Source organism: Pochonia chlamydosporia, chromosome 4 (assembly GCF_001653235.2).
Source record: "Pochonia chlamydosporia 170 chromosome 4, whole genome shotgun sequence".
In the NCBI taxonomy this organism is placed as follows: domain Eukaryota; kingdom Fungi; phylum Ascomycota; class Sordariomycetes; order Hypocreales; family Clavicipitaceae; genus Pochonia; species Pochonia chlamydosporia.
The window spans coordinates 1,421,616-1,440,921 of record NC_035793.1 but is presented as its reverse complement, the minus strand read 5'-3'; the positions used below and the strand labels follow the sequence as shown (position 1 = coordinate 1,440,921).

Below are 19,306 nucleotides of genomic sequence, written 5' to 3'. Positions count from 1 at the left end.
AAAAAAAATGCAAGCCTCTTGTTACAAATCAACTTTTTGAATCCAATTTTCTCTCGATACGGTGGTGGTTTGGCGAGCCGTGGTCAATTGGCGACATGATGTCAAGCACAGAGTGGATTCAATTCATCGGTTTTTGTTCAACGTACTTGCAACCTACCCTGTAGATTAGCGTCCTTCCGTAAATCGTTATTTGTATACGCGTTCAATCACCCGATTTGAGCTCTTTTTCTGGTGTTCCGTATTGCTTGTGGAAATTAGGAAATTGCAAACAACAATTGGCAGACAAAACTCAACCTGTGTGGCCAATGGTTTGGTCACCATGCTCAAGATGAATGGTCGCCGCACTTCTGCCCCTCATGTCTATTTTGGGATCGTGAGCTGACAGCTGACAGCAGGGACAGCTCTGACGTAGCTTGTCGCGTGAACGGCGCAAACCGAGCCAACTGTCATCAATTGAATCAAACGGCTCACCTCCTACAATACCATTGCCCTCAGGAAGCACCTCAATCCTCGGTTATCCCATATCAGCAACAGCATCGCCACTAAAGAAAACCATGGCAGGCGACGACGGTAGCCCACGGCTCACGGTATTCCGCGGTTCACCACCCAAAAACGCGTACGTTTGGTCGCCATTTGTTATCAAGCTCGAGGCGAGGCTACGATTCAGCGGCGTTTCCTACAGCCTCGGAGGAGGCTCGCCTCCATCCGCACCCAAGGGCAAGATTCCATACGTCGAGTCTACCGACTCCGATGGTGTAGCAAGCAAACTTGGCGATTCCACCCTCATTATTCGGAATCTCGTCGACGTTGGCACGCTGCCGGACGTGAATACCACGCTATCGCCAGCACAGCGAGCGCACGACCTCGCGATTCGCGCGCTGTTGGAAGATAAGGTGTACTTTTACGGCACGCGCGAGAAATGGTGGGATAACTACGACGAGATGCGAAATAATGTGCTCGCGGCCGTGCCGTGGCCTCTACAGATTGTGGTCGGGTGGATGGCGTATCGCGCCATTTCCAAGGGCCTATATCAGCAGGGCACAGGCCGTCTGACCGACGAGGAAGTGCAGCTGTTCAAGGAAGAAGTCTGGGATAGCTTGAATGCGCTCTTGACCGAGTCAATCAAGACCAGTAGCCGTCAAAAGAGCAAGACCAACGATGATGATGCGCCGTTTTGGGTGTTGGGGGGACCAGAGTATACCGAGGCAGATGCAGCCGTTTACGGCTTCATTGTAGGTGCTCTGGTTTGCACCGCGTAAGTAATTTCTGCCAGTTATTGCCTTCTGTACCTCCAATCTACATTTCTTGTAGTGTTTTGCTCACATTTCGATTTCTCCATAGTGCCCCTGAGACGGCCAAAATTGTGCGAAGCTATCCGACTATAATTGACTACGCGGAGAGAATCCACACTCGATATTTCCCCGATTATGAGAGATGGATGTAGAAAGACGCCTCTTGGAATACGGCTTGGAAATGGTGCGCAGTCAGTTGCGGAACGGCGTAGGCGTTGGTTGGCATTTATTTCAGGAGCATGGAGGTAGCATGGTTCAAGGCAGCGAGGCCGGGATACCTGAGATGCGATTTTAGTATCATGGTCAAGATATTCTCTTCTTTTTCCTCCACATTTTCGATGTTGTTCGAATCATATGTTTCGTGCGGTGTTCACAGCTCCATGTGACAATGGTTCGCTGTCGACAATAGTGCAAGCGGATGACGGGAGGCCCTATAAGAAGCATTTGTGTTGTGTGCATGTTTGACAGAGAAACCTGGAGCGGCTCTGCTGAAACTGATGGGATTGGCAGTTCGAGAATCAATATGCTTAAGTATGGCGCACGAGCGCACTTCGAGGTGTCTCGATCAAGTCAATTTCGATATTTGTATCTGTTGATGCCTGGACGAGTGCGACCATGGTGTAGACCATAGTTGCTGACCGTAACACATCTTGAAAGTCTGATAAATCACCACAGGATCGACATTTGTGGCAGCCTTGGGCTGAAGAAGAGCTGATATGATGGCCTTTTGTCGAAGAGTAAGCCGTCGATACCGTATGCGTGAGACTCAATGTAGTCGCAGAACCATATATCGAGAAAAAAAGACGTTATCGAGTCAAGTAAACAGTCCATCTCTAGCCATGAGTATATGATCAACTCGCAAGCATAAGTTCAAAGGGCTTTCAAAAGAATCGTTGTGGGAGACAAGATTGTCACAGCCCTACTATATACGTGTTCACGTCTCGCAGGCAATTTCACAGCCAAGGTCTCATCTCATGTTAGCTTGGCCTAACTGGTCTCTTTCTCATGAACTCACCTTACAGGGGAGACATCGTGGGGCCGCCATGATATTCCGGGCCTGGCCATATCACGGAGTAGCTCGCGAAAGATGGGTCAGTATAGCAGAGTCAATATCGACATTCTGTGAGGCATAGCGTATTTTGTGAGGCATAGTAATGATTCTCGTTGGTTGCATAACTGCACAACGGAGTTGTCCTGAGGCCTAGCCGCTGGTTTCCTTCACAGCGAATGCTTAGTTCGTTTCATTGATGGTCGGATGAACATCGCCTCATGCCCACAAGCAACTGCTATCGAGCAGTCCCAAGCAATGCAGCCACTGCCAGATATCAAGGCTTTGCAGCCACACAGGAAAGAAGAGGCTGCATGCAATCTCCGAACAGCTGCTGATCGCCAGATCATAGCAGGAGAATGGCCCGCTCAGGCTCATGGCACTTTGCCTTGTGGCAACAGTTGGAAGCCAAACTGAGGCGCTGTAAGACGGGGGGCAAATGAATGGATTCGGTCGGACAGGACTCCGTCAACCACAGTTCAAGGAGCAACACGGCACTGTTATGCTGACTGGAGGTTTCTCTTAGATCCAGGACGTGAGAGACGATTCTTCAGGGGTCAGACACTGGCGGCGTCAAACCAGTCCTCGCGCATGGACAGGGGAGGGGTGTGTGGAAGCATCGTATCCTGGGTTGCAGTGGATATCTTCATTTGCTGCCAAGGCGGAACGGACAGCAGAGCTGCCATTGTTGGTGTTGGATAAGCGCGGTCCGGCTTGGCTCGACGGCAAAAGGGAATTGAAGAAAGCCAGACCAGGCTGGGATCGAGTTTTGCAGAAGAAGCTGCAGATGAAACCTAGTCAAGTAGCATTCGGCTGGCAGGCGCATCGAGTTTATGCCGTGGATGCAGCCGATGCAGTGAGTGGTAAAGCGCAGCACACTTTAATTTCCCATATGCACCACTTAGCCAAACCAGACTTCAAACTTTGTTGATGATTTTAAACACTGCCAGCGTTGGATCTATTGATAACCGGTTGCTTCAGGTATAGAGTACGAAGTAAGCAGAACTAGTCATCCCAGTCGTGAAAACCACGCTTGATTCTGGTCGCAACTAGCCTCCAGGTAGAGACATACCAGCGTGTTATGGGTAAAGACTGCTCCGTCAGCTGAGACATGCAATCGAAATAGTTGAGCAAAATGGAAGAGTCGCTCAGGATGAACTGTAGGTGGGTCAATCTGAGCTTTGGCGTGTCTCGCATGGTACCGTCATTCGAGAACGCTGCACATCGGATATGAACACCGAAAGGTCTGCTGTACTTATTTCACGTGGCAGCTTGAGCTGTAATGTACCAGACCATTATAGCTCAGGACCTCATACCGATATGGTCATCTCGCTAGAATCTTTCACTTGGTTCCATTTTGCATTAAACACGACTCGACATGATTATTCCATTTGACTCTTGCCCAAGCCAGCTAGCTTAGACAGAGTCATTTTCCATATGGTTGCTGTTCTTCTGGCATGTGCCATCAAAGAATGTGTTATGCAAACGTACCAGGACTGTAGGTTCGTGATGACAGCAAGCGAAAGACAGGGGCTTCATAGTTCCACAGCAAGGCGCCTCTCCCAACACAACCCTGGGCGGATCTCTTTTCTTGGCTAACAATGCCGACGACAACGGCGCGTCCCTGCACCGCCCAGGAAGTTTGTTGCTCAGAAGGATTCAATGTTGGTTGTCGGCAGCTGAAACCCCTGAGCCTGCGTCGTGATCTCTGCCTTGACAGACGCCACCATACCAAACTGCAACCAAGCCGTGGTGGCCTTGGCACCTGTGGATATTGATGGCAAGATTGTTTGAAAGCATGTGAGAAAGCTTCAAAAAGCTTCTGGTAGCAACAGGGAGGGCCTGGCGAGCTCTCAGCTGGAGCCTCACATCACTGAGAGCTTCACATGCCAGTGGGTGCCACAAACAAGTTTTCCAACTTGGACGCTCCGGTTGAGTGGCCCACCAGTGACTCCAGTACGACGTCAGACGGGACTGGGAGAAAACAATAAGTCATGATGGGTCCGTATTTTCTCTATTCTGCCCGAACCCTTCGCGAGATTCGGAGAAAAAAATGAACTCGATTCAAGCAGTATACCCCAGAGATGCTCTAGGTTTCCCCAGAATCACGCAATGAGGGGGAAATTATGAAGGGATCTCACCAGACAATACTCGCATGGGCTACAGCCGTATCGAAGTTGATATCTGATGTGTTTTCCCAGGCATGTTCCAGCCGAGATGACAAGCTCAAAATGAATTTAGCAGGGCTGTCAAAAGCATGTGCGTGTACTCAATACTCCGTATGCAATACATACCTCTTACATCGACTGGCATCAGGCTGCCCGAGAATGGAAAATGAATGCCAGCCTCTTTGCTCATCACTGGCAGATGGATGCAGCGACACCGGAGCGGCGTAGTTCACAAATTCCGTCAGAGCAGTATTGTTCACAAAAGATGCCTGTGTCTCCATTGATGTCATTTAATCCGCTCATCCTCGCTTGGGCAGTGTACCCTCAACACAACTACTCCGTACTCCATAGAGCGGACTAAATTCCCCCATGTCAATGATCCACTGTTGGCTGGGTGAGGCTGAGATGCGTGGGCGTGGTGATGCCCGAGTCCTTTCCTTACGAATGACTGGGACGGAGCTTGCCGCTACTCTTGGAGGCATTGACTACGCAGCATTTCCCAGTTGGTTTAAACTGTGATTCATTCCATAAGAGAGAGTTGCAGTTGCTGCAGTTGCTGCAGTTGCTGCGGATTGCTGTTGATGTTGTTCAGCATCGCTCGCATTATTTCCTTGTGTCCAGAGAAAACATGCGGGACATTTAGAAGATAGTTGTCTTCGAGAATAAGCAGGCCAAGGGTCTGGCTGGCCTGAGACATCATTCAGTTCTCTAAAACCGGCTTCATTTAGATGCAAAGCGTTTGAGTGACTCTTCTTCGTTTTGTAAGAACATACCTCGAGGAAGATGTAAGTCAGCATGGCCTCCAGAATACAGTCTATTGTGAGATACCTGGCAAGAAAACGTCTGTTGTGCAGGGCAGCCCAGGTTTGATCAAGCCAGGTACGCCCTTGGGTATCTACACATACAAAATTAGAGGCGCTACATTGCACTTGCCCAAATTCAATTATCGGACCAACAGGGTCGTGCCTGGTACAGTAAGAACCTACAGTCTGTGATAAAAAGTATTTGCCCACATCCAGGTATACACCAACACATCTCAATGTGCCTCAGCACGCAAAGTGATATGGGATACGTTTCCGTGTTCAAATACTTTTGAAACCCCCACCGTAGGTACCTACAGTAGGTACGGAAGCTACCAATGAGAGTGACAATAAAGGCATCAATGATATCTTGAGGAAGGAAAGAAAGAAGCACATTGGCACATTTGGAAGGAGCCAAAAGGCTTGGGTGGCAGACAACCATGAACATAGTTTTTTTTTGAGACCGTCTTGCTTTCTCCTGCATTGGACGGGCTCTGCATGGCAATAATTTACGATGCCATCAATTTGAGTCTACCAACAACAAGGCACAGTGCTGAAGTCCTCCACCTGTTGTGAAAGTTCGGTTCGTCGCTGGAAACGCCATAAAGCAGAATACTTGGTTGCACACACAACTTGTGTATCCATCACGGTTCGGCTGGCAATGCATTTCCTCCCATGAAGCATACAAAGCAGGTTCGCCATATGCTACCTGCTGAAGAGAACTGTGATAATCTACCTACAGGTAATATCACTTCAGAACAGCATCAGAGCTACCTATAGCAGTGTGTATGCTCACCCTCAAAATTGACATTTACTAGTTACTCACCAACGATTTGGTAGTCGAGGCTCATTTCCAAGGCCCACCACCCAGTCCGGCAGCCCGAGATTACATCGTCGATGCTTGGGATGAGAGAACCATCCTCACCAAACCACATGTTGCATTCTGGGCTGACTATCCCGGCTGGACATGAAGCGTCCAAGAGCCGGGTCTGCAAGGCTTGCACGCCAGAGCCGGTTCTGTCTCATTCGCCGGTGCTGGCCGACGATCGTCTTCGGCCGCTCGGTCGTGTTGGGCAAATGCAGTTAGGATGCATCCACCACACGCACGGGGCCAGCGAGCGCTGGGGAAAGGGGCTAGGATGATCACAGCTTCGACAGCACCAAGCTTTGCGGCCGGGTTTGCCACTCTCATCACACATCTCATAAGGTCCTCCAGCTGCCCAATCAATATCTCACTTCTTGGGATAGTGCCTGGTCATTTGAGAGCTTGGGTCCTGACTTCCAGTCTACCCACTACCGACACACCCCTCCCCAGGCGGGTGGCCGACCAACCGCCACAGCGAAGCATCTGGAGAACCCAAAAGGACTTCATAACAGGCCATCTCCATGGCCACTCACCACCGCAAACACAATTGCTCGCTGTCCCCGGGATGGAAAGGACGATTTCATGTGGATCAACGATTGGAGGGGGCGTGGACGACATGCCCCGGCTCACCCTTGTGGACTGGTTGGAGAGACGGAGAAATGTCAGTGGAGAGTCCTTTGTAAGTGCGTTCACTTGAGCAACGCGGATGGAAAGCTTGTGGTATTTTGCTTGTCCGGCAGTGAACAAGGAAAATACATTGACTCTCGTTATCTACTTAAAGAAGCAGACCCGTCCTCCTTCCCATTCATCCTTCTTTTCCTTCCCTTCATCCACTCGCTTAGTACTCCAGTTTCACTCGTTGTTTTTGTACATCACCAACCTCAACAATCCTCCTTAATACCTTCAAAATGAAGTTCGTCGCTGTCGCCGCTGTCGCCATGGCCGCTCTGGCCTCTGCCCAGAACCGCAACGAGATCCCCTCTTGCGCTCTTCCCTGCCTTGACGACTCCGTCAAGAAGGTCACTTCTTGCTCCACCTCTGACTTTGCTTGCATCTGCAAGAAGGAGAACTTCTCCAAGGTCCAGGGTGATGCTACCTCTTGCGTCATCTCCAAGTGCGGTGCCGACAAGGCCGTCAGTAAGTTGATACTCCTTTCCTCTCGGTGGGCGAATCTGGACACAATGGAAGAACACCATGGCTAACTTCAGCGTGTCCTTAAGGCGAGGTTCTCCCCGCAACCCAGAAGCTCTGCGATGAGGCTGCTAAGGGTGGCAACTCTGCTCCTGCTTCTCAGTCCTCCGAGAAGCCTACTGAGACTCAGGCTCCTACTGGCAAGCCCACCGAGACTGCCATGCCTACCGAGTCTGCTCCCGCCACCACTGACTGCCCTACCACCATGACTTCCGCTCCTTCTCCTACCGGCAACGGCACTGCTCCCGCCACCTCTGCCCCCGTCACTGCCGGTGCCGCTGGCTTCGCCCCCATTGGTGGCCTTGCCATGCTCGCCATCGGTGCTCTGGCTCTGTAAGCAACTTCAATTATGAGGACATCTGTGGCACGATGAAAGTCGGGCCTCGCGGTAACACGGGATCGACATGACTTGGAGATAAACTGGGACTGCTGTGAAGAAGCAGATGTAACATATATTGGATATGCTGTGGATGGGTATTTGCCCCTTGTTCGGGGTGTGTGCTTACACAAAAATATAAAACAACCAGTTAACTGGGTAATACTAATGAGCCTCTGGGTTTTCAACTTGCGATGCTTGAACCGTGATCAATGTGACTGTAATGAAATGTAACCGAAATTGGATCGTTAGATGTTGCGTCGGACACTGTCTCTTTGTGTAAGACTTCTCTGTCTAGCGTGCTATATATTTTGATTTGAGATGTGCACAAGTGTTTGTCGGGCAAGTCGTTCCACGGTGACATTGAACCACATGCAGGGGGCAATGGACAGAACGATTTTGACAGCGCCAAGACATCTTCCCAAATGTCCGATCTGAGCATCAGGCTGTCATTGATAACCAATCCACAGGGAAATGGACTTGTTCTCACGACAACAATGGCACCAACTCTAAACTTGGGGACCAATTATTCTACACAGCGCCAGCTTCCAGGCAACGCCACGACGGAGGTGGATATCTGGAGTTATCCCATACACCCAATAACACAATCATGCGATCGGGACACCGGGACTTGGCAAAAGTGTATTGCATTACAATGAATCATGGTACAGACCCCGCGACTTGCTAACACCGCGAGGACCGAACCAATGGTTCGATGAAGGCGCCTAGAAAAAAGGTCCTGATTCGCAATTGCATGAGATGAAGACACCATGGAAAAGCAGCTCGCGTGACTGTCGCTCCATTGCTGTCTATCCACGCCCTTGCACGTTTCCGTCGCTTCTGTCCCCTGTAATAACCTGCCCATCCTATGACTGTATGGCAAACGCACGCACGGCATAAACGAACGTCCGGGGAAAGCAACAGGTGGGTTGATTTATTACTACTAATAGAAGCTGCGCGAGTAATTCCTTTGATTACAGCCCACATTTCTGGCCGTGGGGGAACCAGATTTGAAGGACGGAGTACGGTCGGGGTCTGGTGGTTGTTGGAGTCGGTGGGATTTGTGGATAAGTGCAAATTGGGAGAGTCGACGGAAATGGTTAAAGGGCAGCTTAGTTCGGCTCAATCAGGACCGGTTGCCTGCTATTGTTCAGGCTCTTTGTTTTTTCGTCCTCTTGTTCGCCACCCGGGCTTATCGCCTTTGGGAATTGGAAGCCTTGAAAGTTTTCGCTAGGGAGTCATGGACCTTTGGAAGAAAAGCGAGGTCTGGTCTGAAGTGTGGGGAAATGAATGATGCTGTCTCACTTCATGGAACGAGCGGGAAAGGGCGCAGGTGGAAAAGTAGAGCGATGAGCCGTCCTGCCTATTCTTCCATTCTGCTTCTACAGCCAGCATTGTTGGCCGGCAGAATTGGTGACCCCTTGTCGCTCTTCAGCCCAAGCCGCAGGTGTAAAATAAAAAGCCAAGAATTTTTCTGTGCAGTGCCGCGCTCCAATCCGGGTCGGGTACCTGCTTCCTGTGGCCATGTCAATCTGTCAATCTGCCAATCTCTTGGCCAAGAAGTGCTGGTCGGAAGTCGGTTCCGCCGACGAGACGGATTGACTTTCGACTTGGTGGAGGGGGCGTGCGTGGAAGAATGACGGGCCAGGGCTGCTGAACTCGACAGGGAAGGAACGAAGGAAGGCACCAACAAGGTATTGAGGAAAGTGCTGGTCTGCTCAGGGTTTGATTTTAGGCGACGTCAATCATGTCCCAGTTGCTTGGACAAGAGTTGCAAGCACAAAATTACTCGACAGGCTTTTGATGCCATTTAGCCACAGCTATTGGTGTGCTATAATACGATGTTCCAAAGTCTCCGACGTCTCAATCGAACGATATTGCTTCATTCGAGCGTCAGTGGTTACAATGAGCTGGTGTGTGGTAGCAGTTGCAGTCGCATTTGAACTTCGACATTGAAGTGGTGGGAGGAACCGACACTGCCTCCGCCAGCAAATGACCGATGCTTTCTTGGCTTGATGGACAAGATTGACGAGACATGGCCCAATGGTGAGACATGGAAGCGCTGTAGAATGGTGATCGGCTTGGTTCTTTTATTGCCCCATTGGTCCAGGCGGCCAAGCCCGATGCAATCTATTCTGGGAGTCGCTGTCACAGGTATGCTGCTTGTGTGGTGGTAGCTTCGTGATCCTGCAATACGCCAGTTTACAATTGATTAGCATTGGTGCAAATAGTTTGCATTTAGTGGCACTTGGCCGACCATGAGAAAAGCGGACATTTTTCATGCATGAGGACCTTTGCTCAGTTCTGCAAAGTCTGCCACGATGAATGGAGCGGAATCGCGACGAGGAGAACAAGTCCTCCGAAGCTAGACTCGGTGCATCTTCTGGCCATACGAAGCGTGCTTCTTCACCAAACCGCTTTTGTTCAAGCATCATCTAATAGCGTCATGTATGGTGGTAGAATGTACTGGACCATATTGCTTCGCACAATCTAGATCGGGAGCTTACATCGAACAAGTTGTCAAGCTAACTGGAGATAATGCACTCGATTTCGACTGGTATCCCCGTGTACTAATACTGCTTTTGAGCAAACATGGTACTGTTCCATGCGAAACAGATATCTGCCAACCATCTTGGCGTTACATGCCCGACTTGTGGCAATACAAAGGATATTCGCAGGGCGTCCTCCCGGCATAGTCAACACCACTCCGTCGTCAGCGCCTCGAGAACACTCGTTTCTCTATACGCAGTACGCTTTTAAGTAAAGGCGACAGATAACGAATGGCTAAGCAACAGACGCACCGAGCTTATCTTACATCCTCAATCTCAGTTGATGGCTCAATCTGCCTTTTCAACGTGTCTCTGACCATTGTGCGCTGTTCAAAAGCGTACGCTATCCCAATCAAATCTGCATCCGACCACCGTCTACCCATGAATGCTATCCAAAGGATCTCCCCGGGCCAGCTACCGTCAACCCGTGCTGCATTCTCTCCTCCATTGGATCAGGATAACATCCTAATTGAACCATAATAGCCGGAGCTCCAACAGCAGCCGTCCACCTCGGAGTTATACTTGTTGGAAGTGCAACAGCAACGAGATCGTGTTTCTCAAGAGCACCGAAAAGACAACCGGGGCCGGCAAGATCATGAATTCGACTGTGTAGAGCGCCATTTTAATTCGTCATCTTTACTATGCAGCCCGCTGTCGATAGCCTCGTCCCACATCCCACTATCGTAGCGGCTGTGTGACCGTCTTTATGCTGTAATTGGAATTCTTATACAAGCACGGTTCCTTGAAATCTTTAGAGCATGCTGACTTTAGCAGAGCTGTTAGATGTGTAATGCTGTTATTGTAAAAAGTGCTGTTAGAATGTCTATTGGAAGTATGTTGGATTGGGTTGTCTGCTCTGCTGCTACTGCTATTACGACCACCACTACTACTGACAGTCTTAGAAGTCCTAGTAGTTAGTCTGGTTGTGCTGAATTAACAACTACAGTATGCAGACACGCCCGAGGAAGGGAAGCAAATAGCCAAGTAGCAAGAAGATTAGAAGCAGTAGCCAGATGCGAAGTGTAACGCCAAAAAGAAAGAAATCAAGCATTAACGCCATCTTGTATATTCCGATCTATGTCTATATCTACGCAAAATCCATTCATACCGTCTATAAAACAAAAGTTTATGCCTCTGCCGCTCTTTAAACCGACAAAACGGCAACCCATCACATCCCGTCAACCCGATCAATCTCCTCAACCCAACCATGCACCCTCCTCGCAATACTCCAACTCGTATCTGCCCAAAAAGTTAGCACATCAACAACACCAAACCAAAAAAGGCCACTCACGCTCTTTCGTACAAAAGGCATGCTGAATATTCCCCTCATCAACCGTAATGCTCGTCCTGCCCCCCTTCTCACCCGCCCTCCTCCTCCTCTCAATAAACTCATCCCTCACATGATTCGCAACCCAGTGATCCTCCCGTCCGTAAAACAGGAAGAATCTCGGCGCCTGAGTTTCCGCCGCGGCAGACACCTCCCACAGCTCGTCCTCCCACGTATCCTCAAAGATGGTATCCAGCTCCGACTTGCCCATGTGCAGCGCCTGAAGCACCCCGTCCCTGCTCTTGAGCCACTCGGCCGTGACGGAGGCAGCGTTTGCCGAGAAGGACATGATGTTTTCAATGACCCATTGCAGTGTTGCCTGTGGGAATATACTCAGCAGGGCTTTTGCGTATGTGATGAAGTGGGTTTCCATGGTGGGCAGGCTGCGCAGGTAGTTCATCCGGGTGCCGCTTTGTGAGAGTGCCAGGGACGCAATGGTCGGGAAGAGCAGGAAGCCGTGGCGGAGGTTGAGATGCGGTGCTTTGCTGGGGTCTTGGGTGTGTCTGTGGAAGATTTCGACGCAGATGTATGCGCCGATGGAGTGGCCCATGAGAATGACAAAGTCGTAGGGTTTGTTGGGACCTTCTTGGGTGGTGATGAAGCGGGATGCAACGTCTTGGTACATGCCGTCTACTTGGCCGTGGACGTCCCAGGGGGGATTGCCTTGGCTGAAGGGCTCGTGCTCTTCGTCAGAGAAACCGAGGAGGTTGCGGCCGTAGATGTCGTAGGCGGTGGGTGATTCGGAGGTGTTGAGGAGGTTGCGGAGGGCGTCGAGGAAGTCGACGTAGAAGCCGATGAGGCCGGGGTTACCGCAGATGAAGTAAATGAGCGCATGGCGATGGGTGCCGCGTATTTTCTCCGAGGGCTTCCATATTGATGATAGCATGGCGATGTGTGCTGGGGATGAGATGAGGTTTGAATAAGAGGTGGTGATGTTGGTGGTTGAGTTTCCTGGAGTTGAGTTGAAGTTTGTGGGGCGTGCCGAGGCAATTATCTTGTCACAATTTCACAACTGTGTATCTTCCTCTATCATATTATAAGATTGCGGCAATTGAAAGAAACGAAATCACATAAATAGCAGCCAGAACTTCGCAATACACCACACCTCTCCAAATGTACGAGTTTGCACAACGTCTCATCAATTTCCCTCCTTCCCAACCACCGTAGTCTCAGCATGCCCAAACTTCCTCACCCCAATCCTCGTAATCCTCAACTTTGAAGGACAATTCGGATCCGGACAAGCAACTAATGCATCCGTCGTCATCCAGTCATTTCTATCCGTGGGACGCTGCTTTGCCGCCAACAAGGGCAGCACAGATGCTGTATGAAAATAATAAGTCATGACTGCGACGTACACCGATTGCGCAATGGGAAAGCATCTCACATAGACTGTATATACTAATCCCCTGACCCGGCGGCAGATGCAGCATTTCGCCTTGTAGTGTGAAATAATCGCCTTCTCTGGCACCGCATAGGATTCTCTCGCCTGGCGGACAAATGACTTGGACTTTCAAGTCGTATAGCTCGAAGGAGTCGTCTGTAGGATTTGGTTCAGTCATCGCATGCTGGTACTAGCGGCGAGTGGTGTTTCGGTAACTGTCTATCAATCAATGTTGTACGAATGACCAAGACAAGACAGAACGATGGGATGGATTGGTTTGGTTTGGTCCCGCAACCCCTCATGCTTCATGCGGGGATGTGAGATCTCACAACCGCATAGCATGGCATAGCATCAATGATTCTCGTGCCTTGCTTCGAAACCCTCTGACAGATCATTTAATACACGAAAGTCTGCAAGTAAATATCAACATGGGTGGCCACGTGTAAGTCACTTCCCACCCAACCCACCGAACTCCAAACTAAACCCGCCAGCAACGTAATGGACGATGTCCTCATATCAAACTGTAACCACCAACACGAACACCAACCAACACCCTCCCATCTCACAACAAGACTAATCAAACAAAAAAGTACCACCCGCCTACCTCCGTTCCGCCCTCCGAACCCTCCTCTCCCAGGGTCCCATAAACCAGCGCCCCTTCGTCGAACACATCCGAGCCCGCCTCGAAGAAACGCCGCCCCCCCTCACAGAACCTTCCAAACTGTTTCCATCCCCTGGCACTTCGTCCCCCGAATGCGTCGATTTCCTCGCCCTAACAAGATGTGTATTCTCTTCGAAGCTCGCCGGCGAGTCTCTAGCCTAGTTCGTCTCACACCCTTCTTTAGATAACGCAAGGTGCTAATTTTCAGCTTATCACACTTTGTCAACTCCATCATCCAAGCACACGCTTCATGGACACCTAAATCACCACTGTCACAGAACCTAGATAAATTCGCGGGTGACGCCGTGCAGGCCATGCAAGCCCTGAAGGAGTCTGCCCCGGAGAAGAGTCCCAAACTCAGAGAAGATCTCCAGGCTCTACTGGCCAGCTTCTCATCCTGCCAGACCTACTGTACGAATTCAAAGTTGCAGTATCCCTTTTCAAGGGCAGATCGTCAAGTCCGAGATACACTGCAGTTATTCTTTCCTGATACCGCTATTCAATCCCTCCCCAGTAATGCGGATCGCATCACGGTTACGTTACCGCCCGACAGTGCAATCGAGACATTCACACTTGGGAATCGACAGCTACCCAGGTTGTTCAACGGGCTATGGCAACTATCTTCTCCTGCCTTCGGGGTAGGCAACTCTGACCAACAGCAACAAAAGCTCATCAAGCTCGTGGAGGCGGGTCTCGTCGCAGCCGACATGGCAGACCATTATGTACGTCTCAACAGCTCATCTTCCCAATCCCAACTGACATGCCCAGGGTGACGCAGAGTTAGTATACGGCGAGTTTCGCAATAGTCTCCCTCCAGATATCCAGCCGGAAATATACGCCGCCACAAAATGGTGCGTTTTCAAACCGATCAACACGCGCGTCACTACAGAATATGTCCTAGCAGCTGTGAAGGAACGGTGCAGACGACTAGGTGGACGGGTGGACCTGCTTCAGTTCCACTGGTACGATGTACGTTGTCCGTATACATAGCTTCATCCAAGAATCTTGCTGATAAACTGCAGTACGAAGCAAAGGAGTATCTCGAGATCCTACATGAATTAATCGGCATTACGAAATCCCACCCGGAGCTCCTATCGGCCGTGGGGCTCTGCAACTTTGACGCAGAGCACACGGAGGAGATTTGCAAATACTTGATAGATCGTACGGGTGAAGTGGGCATTGTATCGAATCAAGTTCAGGTACGTCCCGTGAGATCCGCCAATATTCAGATATCCTGACAACATAGTTTTCGCCAATTGATACCCGGCCGTTGATGGGCATGACTCAAGTTTGTGAGCGGTATAATCTTAAACTACTCACCTATGGATCACTTGTACGTATTGCTCAGCTGATGTCCATTCTAAACTCCACACAGAGATTCCATGGATAAGAAGAAACATTCACAGAAAACAACATGTAACTAACAAATCAGTGCGGCGGACTCCTCACGGAGAAATGGCTCAACCAACCCCCACCTGATATATACTCCCCGTCTAACCCGCTGAACCCTTCACAGCGGAAATACCTCGACATGATCAGCCACTGGGGCACATGGCAGGAGTTCCAGTCCCTACTGAGCACACTGTCTCTTCTCGCGACTAAATACAGCGTTAGCATCGCAGACGTAGCAAGTAGATGGGTATTGCAGCAGCCCTCCGTTGGTGCCATCCTCGTGGGGACAAGATTGGGCATCTCGGATCGGTGTGCGGACGCACTTAAAGTGTTTGGGTGGAACTTGAGCAATGTTGATATCATGGCCATCGATGCATTTGCGCATGGTAAGGGCGGAGAAAAATTGGGTGCTGTGTACCAGAAGATTGGTGACTGTGGACAGGAATACAGAGGGATGCGCGCATAAAAACATTTGGATATGTTGCTTGATAACATACGCTCAATTAATTAGTCTGCTGATATTCGAACAACACTACTACAAGTGATTATGCCCGCCACACTAATACAAAACATGAGACTGCGTCCTCTTACTCCGTGATGCTACATATTAGGTCACCTTGACAGTCTTCTTCACCTCCACAAGGCCAACCGACTTCTTCGTCACAATTGCCCACGTTGGCATGTACTGCTTCACTTCATGAAGTGCAGGAATCGTCTTGGCGCTATTGGCATCTGACCAGAGACACCTGGCCGCCACTGAGAACTCATCGGCCGTTCGAAGCTTGAGCTCGCCATTGCTGGGGCTGTCGTCCAGGCTGTTGACCTGGGGTTCCTGAACTGTGGCTTCCTTCGTGTCTGTAGAAAACCCGTTTCCGCCTGGGTGGAGTGTTACATTCCAACCGCCTTCCCAGTCACGTCTCCAGAGTTGGATGTGTCGAAGACCATCACGGGGGAATGAGCCGAATCGTTCATCTCTCCTACTGCCACCATCTATAGAAAAGCCAAAGATTGGGGACGACGTGTCGAGGAAGCAAGTCCGAGTGTTCAGTGCGTCAAGACTCACAAGGATTGACTTGCCATCTGCAGATTTGGAGGCTCGCAGAGACACTAGATTTTCTAGTTTCTCTCCATGTGCCAAATCTGGGGGCAACAGCGATGCATCGTATTGACAATCCTTCAAACTCTGGCGCAAAGCTGACCCAGTACACTTGATGTGCTGTCCAGCTGGAGTAGGCAGGGAGCTGATAACGGGTCGCACGAAATCTTCAAGTCCTAACAGGTTGACAACATTTGTGCCTTCATCCAGATCGATGACTTGCTGGAAGAAAAACTTAAAGCGGTTGTTAACGGAGAACGGGAAGGCAACTAAGTTGTAAATGAGCGTTCCGATGAAGACCAAAAGAAGAAACACTGGGACATGGTGGGTGACTCGGTGAATAAACGGTGTGAGTGGAAGGAGAAGCAGGATCGTCAAGGCGCCAACTCCCATGAGCGGAACAAGCAAGCTGCTACCGTCTGTACCCGTCATAGCCATTGACGTGGTTTGTACTAGCGCAAGATTGCCCAGCACGATAACATACAATGGAGCGAGCAGTAGGAGCTGAATAAACCAAGTCCAGGTTGGCAATCGGCCAGACCATGCTTGTTCGTTTTCGTAGGGTGGAAAGCTGCGCTTAACTTCGTCGCCACCGTTGGCTGTATTATTCGGTTCTGATATGGATCTCCGGTAGGTGCTGGCAAAAGTAGTGGCTTGCTCGTTAGACCCATACCCCTCTTCACCAGTCCTCAGTGGTGTTGTCTCCGTTGGAGTAGGCGCGATATTTGCATCCTCGCCATCTTCATTTTCTTGCTCAGGAGCATCATCATCGCCGTCATCGGCTAGTAAGGCGTCGGCTTCGGCTTCGGCTTCGTCTTCGCCGCCTAGCTGCCTGGCGAAATCCTGTTTGCTCGGAAGGGCAAACTGCTCCAAAAGCGAAATCAAGAGGGCTGCAAAGACAAATGTGTGCAGGAAGGCGAGCGAGTACAACGCGCCAATGTTCATGCGATCTTCGGCGACGGCTGCGAAGATGGAAAGAACCCAGGTAATGACAAAGAGCCACATGAGGGTAAACCCACGATGCAGCGCGCTTGGGCGAACGAAATGAGCACCACGAAGCAATAACCATGATACAAAGTAAAACAAGGAAATCATCATAGCCCATCTGTAAAGGAGTTAGCACAGCGGACTTAGTAATGCCAGAATGAACACTTACACAGAATACGCGCTACTATATATAATCAGTGGGTTGACCTTGGCCAACAAATATACCGAACCAATTGTCAAAGCGCCCGCAACGACAAGAGCAAATGGAAATCGGACAAACCCTTTCCAACCCCCAACGGATACCTTTCCGTCGTAATCGTCCAAATCGGAATCGACGGTCGAAGTAAAGAAATACCATTTATCGTGGCGCACCAGCAAAAATGTTACTAAGAACAGGGCAAGCGGTGTAGTGATAAGCAAGGTCAGGGACCACGCAAAGAGGCCCCTAAGCGGAAACGCGGACCAACCTCGCCCATACCAATCAAACCAAACACCAGCCGTCGGGCGACCATTCTGAACCAGATCCTTTCTGCCATCAGAGCGCGGGCCGCTGAACTGGGTGCTCGCAGACTTCGAAAGTGACTCGGTAGACGCGAGGGCGGCCGATAACATGTGCCAAATGCTGTCAACGGAAGAGTGCCTGGCATCATCTTCTTCGGTATGGTATCGCGAACGTGGCGAATAGAAAGCAATGTCGAGACCTCGCTGGCCAAAGTTATCTACGAATACCGAGTAGTCCGTACCACTCTTAATAACACCCCTCTCGAAAGCATTGGCGGCTACAACGGATCCAAAAGGATAAGGGCTCGTAGAATAAGCCTCAGCGGTTTCCAGATCCGTGGTTCGGAAGAGCATGGCTCGTCCTCCGGCTCCAGCTCCCTCCAGATTCACAAAGGTATGGCAAAATTGCACCAGCGGGCTGTATCCAAAAGCGCGTGCTCCAAGTAGACCATCCTCCTCAGCATTATTGAAAAGCAGGACAATTCCGTTCTTAGGTTGACGACCATGTGACGTAAAGTGGCTAAGTATTTGGAGGAGCGAGACGCATGACATGCCATCATCAGTTGCGCCGTAGCCAGTTGCGACCCTTGAAACAGTGAGCATCACATCAACAAGTTGGAATCATGAAATGACTTACGAGTCAAAGTGACAATTCACAAGTACTCCGCTGCCGCTTCCAGCATTTCGTCTCAGGTTGTCAGACGTCCACCAATCCCCCTCTGGGTCCTCAGAGCCATGAATATACACGTAAAAGTTGTTGCCCTCAAAGTACTGTCCAATGGTGTTATCTCGCTGGGCATAAGTCACATTTGAAATGCGATCATCAAACAGCGTAGCTCCGCGAGGCCGGCTCGCAACTTTGTCGGTCTTTTGTGCATCCGCAGCCGACAACAGGTAGCTATTCACACATGTAAGCGGCAAGTATTTCACTAGCAGGATATTTCCAGACGAACCTGCTTTCCCACGGTACACCACCTGTTAAATCTGTAGTGTATTCGACGCCATTCTTCTCCAAAATCTCCTTGGACCGACGCATAAGATATTGGCGAACTACATCATTCTCATGGCTATTGTAAGGGTGATATGATCTAGTAATAGCTTGCAGATCCAACCATGCGTCTGTCAAATTGACACCTTGCGGCCATGCCTTTTCGGACGGCGCAGGCGGCAACGTTTCCTGGACATAGATCAAGGAGATCACAATGGCGAGATAAGTGGCGGTCGTCCAGAAAGTAACCGGGCCGGGCCGGAAGGCAAACGGGTTGAGGGACCTCATGGCAACTGGTGTATACGATGTGAGTTTGCAAAGGGCGAGTAAGGGTGCATTCACATTAAGCAAAATCGAAAGCGTTGAGCGAAAGGCGCCTTACGCGGTACCAAGGAACATGATGTAGGTTCACTCGAATGCAGGACGAAAATTCGATGATGGGAGGGTGCTGGCAGACACGAGAAAACTGCGCCGGGTAGTAGGATGACGAGAACAGTAACCTCTGAGTAAAAGGATCTATAGGATCGATTGATGGATATACTCCCAGCAAAGGGCGATGAGCGGCGAAGTGAGGTGATGTGAGGTGAGGTGAGGTGGTTGGAGTTGGCGCGGGCTGGAAGAACATGCAAAGTGAGTGGAATGACGTGAAAGAATGCAGAGCTTAGGTCTGTCTGGTGCAAGAGC

At 50.2% G+C, this 19,306-nt stretch overlaps 5 protein-coding genes across 5 annotated transcripts; 3 read left to right on the top strand and 2 right to left on the bottom strand.

The window, feature by feature from the left end:
• Positions 1-554: 554 nt before the first annotated feature.
• On the top strand, positions 555-1,444 carry VFPPC_07851 (glutathione s-transferase; the record flags this gene model as incomplete). Its single annotated transcript, XM_018286651.1, has 2 exons — positions 555-1,255; positions 1,342-1,444. 2 exons carry the CDS (start codon positions 555-557, stop codon positions 1,442-1,444), a joined length of 804 nt encoding a protein of 267 aa, XP_018143372.1.
• Positions 1,445-7,081: 5,637 nt separating this feature from the next.
• VFPPC_07849 (extracellular membrane protein, CFEM domain-containing protein) lies at positions 7,082-7,701 on the top strand (the record flags this gene model as incomplete). Its single annotated transcript, XM_018286649.1, has 2 exons — positions 7,082-7,310; positions 7,394-7,701. 2 exons carry the CDS (start codon positions 7,082-7,084, stop codon positions 7,699-7,701), a joined length of 537 nt encoding a protein of 178 aa, XP_018143370.1.
• Positions 7,702-11,457: 3,756 nt separating this feature from the next.
• Positions 11,458-12,502, bottom strand: VFPPC_16005 (hypothetical protein; the record flags this gene model as incomplete). The annotated part of the gene is made up of 2 exons (XM_018293758.1): positions 11,458-11,528; positions 11,581-12,502. The coding sequence occupies 2 exons, from the start codon at positions 12,500-12,502 to the stop codon at positions 11,458-11,460; spliced, it is 993 nt and encodes a 330-aa protein (XP_018143369.1).
• Positions 12,503-13,425: 923 nt separating this feature from the next.
• On the top strand, positions 13,426-15,516 carry VFPPC_07847 (aldo/keto reductase; the record flags this gene model as incomplete). Its single annotated transcript, XM_018286648.1, has 8 exons — positions 13,426-13,439; positions 13,489-13,520; positions 13,588-13,819; positions 13,867-14,380; positions 14,427-14,627; positions 14,681-14,857; positions 14,905-14,991; positions 15,091-15,516. The coding sequence occupies 8 exons, from the start codon at positions 13,426-13,428 to the stop codon at positions 15,514-15,516; spliced, it is 1,683 nt and encodes a 560-aa protein (XP_018143368.1).
• Positions 15,517-15,657: 141 nt separating this feature from the next.
• VFPPC_14320 (peptidase family M28 family) lies at positions 15,658-18,910 on the bottom strand (the record flags this gene model as incomplete). Its single annotated transcript, XM_018292089.1, has 4 exons — positions 15,658-17,251; positions 17,303-18,220; positions 18,272-18,532; positions 18,588-18,910. The coding sequence occupies 4 exons, from the start codon at positions 18,908-18,910 to the stop codon at positions 15,658-15,660; spliced, it is 3,096 nt and encodes a 1,031-aa protein (XP_018143367.1).
• Between the last annotated feature and the right edge of the window lie 396 nt (positions 18,911-19,306).